At 45.0% G+C, this 8849-nt stretch overlaps 1 protein-coding gene across 1 annotated transcript in view; it reads right to left on the reverse strand.

Moving 5' to 3' along the window:
* Positions 1-4664, reverse strand: part of DNAH1 (dynein axonemal heavy chain 1) — a gene marked incomplete at its 5' end in the record, with an annotated part of 71422 nt that extends 66758 nt beyond the window's left edge. Inside the window, 4 exons of the mRNA XM_082487929.1 lie at positions 515-671; positions 1211-1385; positions 3793-3865; positions 4452-4664. Coding sequence (XP_082344055.1) covers positions 515-671; positions 1211-1385; positions 3793-3865; positions 4452-4664 — 618 coding nt within the window. The remainder of the gene's footprint in view (positions 1-514; positions 672-1210; positions 1386-3792; positions 3866-4451) is intronic.
* Positions 4665-8849: the final 4185 nt, after the last annotated feature.

Genomic DNA, 8849 nt, shown 5'->3' on the forward strand with positions numbered 1-8849 from the left:
GACATGAGTGGAATGAAGTCTTACTTTAGAGAGAAGAAAATACCTGATACAAAATTTCATAAGAGGAAAATTAGCATGCAGTTCCTAAATGGGCTACAAAAAGGTAAAACAGTCCAGGTGCAAAAGCTTTGCTCCACAATCTTCTCCCAAACAGAAATATCTGTACCTCTATCTCTCTCCTAGTGAGCAGAGATCACCAGCTGGAGAGGTCTCGCACAACAGTACTGCTGACTACTGCATCCAGAGAGAAACATGAGACAACACTTTTTCTTTGGACATACAAATGTCAGTGAGGAGCACCCTCACGGACTATTAATTCTGATGGAAGTTGTGGGCACCCTGCAGAAGATGCTTAGCATCTTGTAGAGATCCTCCAGGGCCTAAACTGGCTCTGAAGAATTTCTTTGTTTTATCGCTTGTTGTATCAATGACAGCTAAACGTCCTGCATTTCTCAGAAACATCCTGTGGTATAAACAATGAGATAGATCACAAGTGGCAAACATGTTCTCTTACCTTTAATGGGAGATAGATGGGAAAGACAGGATCTTTCTTCTCCCCAATAGTTGGCATATTGTCAGGATCGTGGTGCCTTGGCATCAGCTGATTGGAGTCTATCCCCTTGTTGGCTAAGAGCTGAGCAATATCAAAGGTGAGATATAGCCGTCTTCTTCTGTTTTGAATCAGATGGGGAAAGAACCACTTAATGCACCTTTCTACGTGCATGGACTCCCATGCCTACAATTCCCCTTTTTGATTGTGCACCCCTATCAGTAAAAAAGTTTTTGAGCACACACCACATATGTGTTTATTTCTTCATCTATAGAATAGAATAGTTCCATTGAAAGGGACCTACAATGATTATCGAGTCCAATTTATAAATTATATACACGTACTACTGTACTAATATATTATATTAGTATAATATATTATATATATCTATATTATAGAGCATACACAAAACCAGAAATTAAAAAAGGATGAGCAAAAGATGAAATAAACACTATTTAAAAAACATACTTTCTTCCTGCATCCCAGTGAATTGTCTTGTGTACTCCCTGCGATGCGCACACCCTACTTTGGAGACCACTGCCTTACAGGATAGTATTTTCCTAAAGAATTTTGACATGTCATGTCTTGAAAGCAAAAATCAACACCCTAATCCGCTGTGTCCATTCCATAATGATGTCTAGCCACTTTCTGGTTACTTACCTCTCTACCTCCATTTTCCGAGGGCACTGCCCTGGAAGCCGTTGGAAGGCAATTTGCACTTTGGGCTTAAATGATTGTACTGGGAAATCTGACTTGATGAGGTTCTCTGTGGTTGGTCCAATCATTTGCTTATCCAGGACACTTCCAAAGTCCTCAGGCATCTTGAAGGTTGTGACTAGGAGATAAAGAGAAACACACATCTGAAACCACCAGACATCACTCTGCTTTACATTCACACACACAGGAATACTGTGCTGTCTCCTGGGTTGTCTGCAGAAGTCACTTCACTAGATTTGTGAAAGGAATCAAGCAGACATCAAATGAGAAACAGAAAGGAATACCTTTTTTCCTGCTGCAATATGTCATTATGGTTTTCCAGTATCAAAATAATAGCATAGAAGAAGCCTCCACTGAAAATTACTGTCACACACCTTATGAGGAGGTAGGGCACTGACCTGCCTCTAAGGAGCTCTGATCTGTTCCCATCTTTGCTACAGATACTCTACATGATTGTGGGCAAGTTACAGTCTCTAGTGCACAGCTTCCCTCACTCTCAGAAAGAGGTGGGATTCCCCTGCCTCCCTGGGGTGCCCTGAGACCAAGAGTCAGTTGAGTTGTAGCTGGGAGAAACTCGGTCAAGATGGTGATAAAGGCCTTATGAATATTGCAGGAGAGAACAAGCTGCTCAGGTCATCTTTATGTGGTGAAGTCCCTATTCACACCTTACTGGGGACAAACCTCTCCTCAGTTTTTGCTTAAGCAAACCTCCCACTCACATCAGCAGTGGTGTGAGAAAAAATTGAGTTAAACAGCTAACAATCTCACGATTTGGCCAAATGTTTTCAATGGAAATTTGGACTAAGCAAAAACTATACATTTCCAAGAATTGGCTGAAATTAAACCATGTCATTTACCCCATAAATAAACCAAACTGTTTATATTGCTAAACAAGCCGCAAATAATAGAACAGCAGCAAACTGGGAATTTGAAGCTTAACCTAAATTAAGTAATTGCATGAAGCTTTAAAAAGCACTATTCCCTAGACAGACCTAAGCACTGAGCTAAAAATAGATTTTGGTGGAGCCAGAGCTTTTCTTTTAATGAACTTTCACCCATTACCAAAGAGAAACTTAAGGTTCTGGTTCATGTATTTCTGCTTGCATCATGGATACAACTCCTTGATTTCAAAGCAATTGTGTAGTGCAGCCAGTAACATTGAAGCCAGGCACGTTCCAGAAGGATCAGGTACTGAAACAGTCCGCTAAAAGGTCTCCCTTGCCCTTCTTAAGTGGCCCCTGACACAACCCTTGTAGCTGTACATTGTCTGCTTAGGGACTGAAGGAAATAGCCACCGAACTGGCTCCTCTCTCTACTTGCCTCTCTTAGGAAGGGCACCTAGCCTGGAATAAATACGATCCTAAACATTTGCATTGTCCATACCAACACGCATGCTTACAATAATTTCGAGGAATCCCTAAAATGCAGAGGGTTTACTACAGATCCTTTAGCCTTATGCATATCTCTTGCTTGGGGTCCTTACAGAATGGCCCTGATTTATATTTGTTGTCAGGGAGCACAGCTGTTCCAATTTTGTCACTTCATTGTTGCAAAATCCATGGTACCATCCATTATGGCACTTTGTGCACTACCAACTATTTATGTCAATACTTAGCGTTTCATTTGCATTTACATTTCCAGCTTGATAGCTTCTTCCCCCTTGAAGAAGCAGCAGATCATAAATAGAGATCTGTCTCCACTTGTTAGGGATGAGTCTAGCTTGTCAAGATTCACTTGAGGATGCAGTCATTTGTCCTCACTCATGAAAATAAATGTCACTTCTAAGCACAGGAAGGTGGTATATATAGTTACCATCTTTCTCTAAGACTAAAATCCTCTCACATGCACACTTCCACCTGCTGCCAGCTTATGATCCATATCCCCAAGAGTGCTCTAGGGGCCAGAAGAGTGCCGTCAAACCTTTCAACCATGCTCTCTTCCTATACTGGAGCATCCATGATACAACAAGCTCTTGTAAACACGTGGGACCAGCAGCTCTCTATACACAAAGGCCCCTTGCATCTAGGGAGAACAAGCCACTCTGGGGCACAGCTGGATGCAGAGTGAATAAATGAGAGAGGACCATGATTTAGGCTATGGGTACCTAGATCTTGAATACAGCTCTCATTTTCACAGGTCCCATTTTCACAGGAAAGGGGCCTTGCTGGCTTCATACGCAATGACAATGCATGCAATTTTATATGCTCTCCTGGCATATGGCCCATGGGACCAAACTCCCATAGGCAGCAACACAGTCTACTCTGAACCCTGGGGAGAGTAGATATATCCAGGAGAAAAGGGAGCATGGTTTTACCACCTGGATCACTTTGTTCCACCTCTAAATTCACTTTTCATGGGACATTCAAAATCAAGCAGCTTAGCACCATTCCTGGCACTGACAGCAGAATGAAAGCGGAGCGCTAGCCTAGAGTCATCAGCCTAGTTCCCAGCATGCTCACTATAAGCAACCACAAGAGTTATGGCCCCATTTCCTGCCACATCATGTTTTCTCTCAGTATATTTACCTTTAGGGGTGTGCTGCTCGAGGTCTGCCTGTCTTAGCAAAGCGTGGTACATATGGGGGCCAGCACAAACATCCTGAAATGCAGCAAGGGAAGCGTCAGTGATAACAAAGCACAGTTGTAGCACAGTGGGAACACGGATTACAGAGGTCCAGAGAGAAAGTGAGACTGTAAGACCAACTTTACCAGAGCTTTAGGGACAATTCAGACTGTGAGCAACGGCCAGGAAAGGCTCGAGAAGGCAGAAATACCTGAAAACTTCAGTCCAGTGCACAGAGAGGCAGGGGATTTGTCAGCAGAGTGCAGCCTGATTTCAGCTTAAGAAGTGGATTGAAGGCTGATTAGGCACGCAGTCATTAGGATTTTACTTCCAAATATCATCTGCAGTCACAACCATGTGCCTGCCCTGCCATGCTGGCATCCTAAACCCAGGCAACATCGGGACAGCAATAGCACTGGCCACTGAGGAAGGCAGCACAACTATGATCAGGAGGAGTCTTATGGCTTCACTTTGTAAGGGTCAAGGTCTTGCATAAAGGCCTCTGACCAAAATGAAGGGCTAGAACCTGGGTTGAAAGCTGTATTTCTCCACACCCGGTGTACTATTGGTCTTTCCATTATAGAAGGACAGTGGTAGAAAGAGAATTGCTCTTCACACTTACCCCCGAGATGTTGGAGGCTCCTGGAGTGAGGACATGAGCATAAAATGTCTTTTGTTTAAAGGCTGAGTATTTTTTTGTCCCCTGGTTGCAGCTATTGGGAAGTGACAAACTCGTTCCTGGACTGAAATCCCAGCATGAAGCTTCATTGCTGGTATCAGGAGGGCTGGGGCTCCCACCCAGAGAATTCTTCAAATCCTTCTTTGCTTTATCCATCTTCTTAGGAGAACAATGCTGTGATGCAACCCTGGGCTTGCTAGAGTGGAAAGACATTGAGCCAGTTAAACACTATCTTTGGCACTCCTCCACACCCTCCCACCGCACTGGATATCGTTGACTTGCTAAGATGAGTGGGTAACAAGGTAGGTTTGATCCCCTTCTTCTAAGCACTGCCTTCACGACCTGGGGGCCATTGGTCTCATGTGGGTGACTCGATGGCTCACTAACCCTAGAAAGAGAGCACTTTATTACTCCAGATGGATTTTGGAGGGGGAAAACCAGCAGTATACGCATGAAAAGCTTCATTGCTGGTATCAGGAGGGCTGGGGCTCCCACCCAGAGAATTCTTCAAATCCTTCTTTGCTTTATCCATCTTCTTAGGAGAACAATGCTGTGATGCAACCCTGGGCTTGCTAGAGTGGAAAGACATTGAGCCAGTTAAACACTATCTTTGGCACTCCTCCACACCCTCCCACCGCACTGGATATCGTTGACTTGCTAAGATGAGTGGGTAACAAGGTAGGTTTGATCCCCTTCTTCTAAGCACTGCCTTCACGACCTGGGGGCCATTGGTCTCATGTGGGTGACTCGATGGCTCACTAACCCTAGAAAGAGAGCACTTTATTACTCCAGATGGATTTTGGAGGGGGAAAACCAGCAGTATACGCATGAAAAGCTGCTTTCCTGAAGCAGCAGGGGCTTCCTGGATCTGTGGCAGCATTCAAAAGGCTGCCAGGAGAATTTGAGTAAACTGGTACTACAACAGAAGCGCTACTTTTGCTCTACCCAAATCCCTTAAAAACCTTGTCACATTTGACTCCAGTGGGAGTAGGCTACAGCCTAGATACCAACACAGCTACTCCCAGGTGTAAAGCCTGACTCTTTCATTTAAATAATTCAGGAGAAATGTTTAAGCATCGCCTAACGAATATTAAAATATAGCCAGAAGCTCCCCTCTCTCCTCCTGCAGGGGATATTTTTGCTGGTGATCTCAGCTCAGAAATAATTTCTATTCTTCCACCTTGGAAGACGCAAGTCCAGACAAATATCACAGCTGTACAGCTTTATTTTATAAAAACCCTTCGCACATTGAGAGATACTAATTAGGAGCAGCCCTCGGACTGCCAGCACAATGATAATGCAACCCTTGTTTTTAGGCTTGTCTATAAACAGAGATGACTACTGTAACTAATTAGTACAGCTAAAGTGACACAAGCCCCTCCAGCCTGCACACACATGCGCCGATGTAATGATGCACACATACCCGCAATAGCTTATTCCTATAAATTATGAGTCGAAGCTCTCTGTGGTGTCTCTCGAGGCTACTCCAAGTGCAATACAGCTTATTCATCAATTCCTGCTCAGGGCTAGACTCCTCATCCAGCCCTACCTGACTAACGGTTTCTGTCCTGCGTCCTTGCTAGGACCCACACGTCTGCCGCGCTTACTGCTGGAGGCCAAGCCTCTGCAACAGGCTGCTACACCAGAGTCTTCCAGCTTACCGCAGCTAAGCATTAGAAAGACCTTGCCTGGTCTTGCAGGCCACAGCTGGCACAGCACCTGCCTGGAGTCTCATCCTGACACAGAGACGACACCACAGCATCCTTTGCTGCCATGCCCTCTCTGCTCTGCTCTTGAATGGAGTGAAAACTCTACCCGTCCTATACTCTTGATCAGAGAGGGCAGGTTGTTTTTTTTTTTTTTCCTAAATTTCACCTTGCTGCCTGTCCGCAAGAATGAATCAGGTACACACAGCAGAGAAAGCATTACATGCATACCGGAGATAAGAGGGAATAACTGTGCTGGTTTATTACTGCAGGTTCAAGCCAGTGCACAATTCTGAGAGGCTGAATCAAAAAAAAAATCAGATAATAAATCAAGGTTACCATGATGCGAATCCTTTAAGTGAAACTGAGTAAACGAACAGACTGGAGAGACCTGGGAGATGAGATCAATAATACTCCCTCCCCTCCCTCAAGCTAGACAATCTCAAATCTTTCACCTCTCAGCTTCTCTTTGGCACGGCAACTGGAATCTCATACCCTGAAGAATGAATTTTCCATGGAGGATTTTGTTTTTATTAGCTATTTTATGCTCTGGCCATATCTATTTTAGCAGCCCAGCAGGACTGATTGGCATCAGCCAAGATCCAAGGATTCCTGATGAATCACTGCTGGACTCTTTTGTACCTGCTGCACCAACACGGAAAACAGCATCAAGGCAGAACGACCCTGCGGTGGCTCTCCTGATATGTCACCTGAGCATCCTCTTCCTGGGAGCAAGGCTGGAGGTGGCAGCATGACTTGCTGTACTTTCACCTCTTAGGACCAGAATTTTAAATCCATCCAATTAAAAAAAAAGATAACTCCAGGATGCAAGGTTCATCTGAACTTTTAGCAGGGCAAGCAATTGAACCCATTCCCAATTTAGCAGGACTGGCAATCTCTGCCTAGAACCAAAATAATGTGGCTGCTGCTGATGAGAGCCAAGTTCCCATGATGGGGGAAGTGTGTACCAAGCCTGCCCACAGCAGGCCTAATTCTTCCCTGCTTTGCTCCCTCTGTACTCACTCACACCTCCATAAAGTCCTTTGAGCACTTATCTCAAAATAAAACAAACCCCTACTCAGTGTCCAGCTCAAAAACATCCATCTGTCACACTCTCCCAGCTGCACAGAGGGAGGGTCTGGTGTTTGTAACTGCAAAAAAAAAACCCCAAAACCTGACACACCACCCAAAATAAAGAACAAAACCAGGCCTCCAAAGTTTCCTCAGCAATTCCCAGAGAGATGAGTAGAACAGCTTGTCTGAACACGCTAAAGCTGATAGAGATGGGAAAATTGCTAAGCGCAAAGGGAATCCTACTGTCCTGCCATTCCAGCTGCTGGGATGTGGCCAGGGTTTCCAGCAAGGAGGTTTCCCAGAGCATGGTGGGAAGCTCACTCTGGTGCCAGCCTCCAGCTAGCAGGCGGTTTGGTGCTCCCATCCAGCTCTCAGGAATGATCTCAAGGTGCGTTTAAAAGACAAGAAGAGAGATGGTCTCTCTGTTATTCAGCCTAGCTGCTGAGCCAAGGGGTTTATTGCAGCGCAGTTCACACTTCCCCAGCCTCCAAGTCTGCCAACTCCCCCCCAAACAATGACCAGCATGCAGACTCCAGGGATGTTCTCCCCACCCTCCATCCGAGGGTGATCCCAGACCTTCATTCCTGGGCAGCACAACTTGGTATGGATTGCCGAGGCTGTCGCTGCCTGGGGAAGGGAACACCTTCCATCTTGCAGCAAGCACACAATGACAGCCTGAGCTTTCAGGCAGCTCTGCTAGAGCAACTGCTGACGGTGTGAAATAGCTCGTGCTTGAGGATTTCTTGGTTGCCTGAGGAATCCTGAAGAAAAGCAGTGAAACTGCCCAGAGCCCTGTTAGTGTCACACTCTGGCTGCTGTGGGCAAGAGGCTGTCTTGCACACTACGTTCACAGCCTTCAATCCTTTCCTACTCGGAGCACTTTCCTCAGGGCTAGAGCTTCTCTTTAACAAGGTGAGGGAAAAAGGAGTTCAGGTCATTGAAAGCAGACAAGATTCAACTTCCTGAAAGCAGATCCTCTGCCCACCTCAATAATCCTTTGCTCTCCACCACCCCTATGCCTCCAGGAGCATCTCCCTGCTCTTCAACAGCAAACATCTGCCTGGCACCAAGCCATCCCAGCTTCAGCTATAATAAGCTTTGGAAATCTTTTCACGACTGCTGAAACGCCTATCTCTTCAGCAGTTCAGTCATGCTCTCTCACACCTGAAAAGCATGTTTCCTAGATATACCAGGTACATTGTACTATGCTAAATTGAACTATTCAAAATGAGAGCATATTTTAATGGCACTGCTGACACAACATTAGCTACAGCGTCTGTGTGTCATCGTGGCAAAACTGTAATTACAATTTCTTGGTAAATCCAGGCTTTATATATCCAAGAAGCCAAACTCCCACGTGTCTTGCTCAATGTCTGGTACGAGCTTTTTGATCTGTTGCCTCTACTTCAATTCTTTGATCCAAAGCTTTGACAAAATAGACTAAGAAAGCCTCTCTTCTTTCAAATAAGGTTCTAAATGGCTAAAAATTGCAACAGAAAAAGAGAAAAGTACTTTAAAAATAATCTAACCCCTAAGCAAAACTGCAGATTGAAATCTAGTA

The sequence above is a fragment of the Vanellus vanellus genome (assembly GCF_965231255.1).
Source record: "Vanellus vanellus genome assembly, chromosome: 9".
Lineage (NCBI taxonomy): Eukaryota > Metazoa > Chordata > Aves > Charadriiformes > Charadriidae > Vanellus > Vanellus vanellus.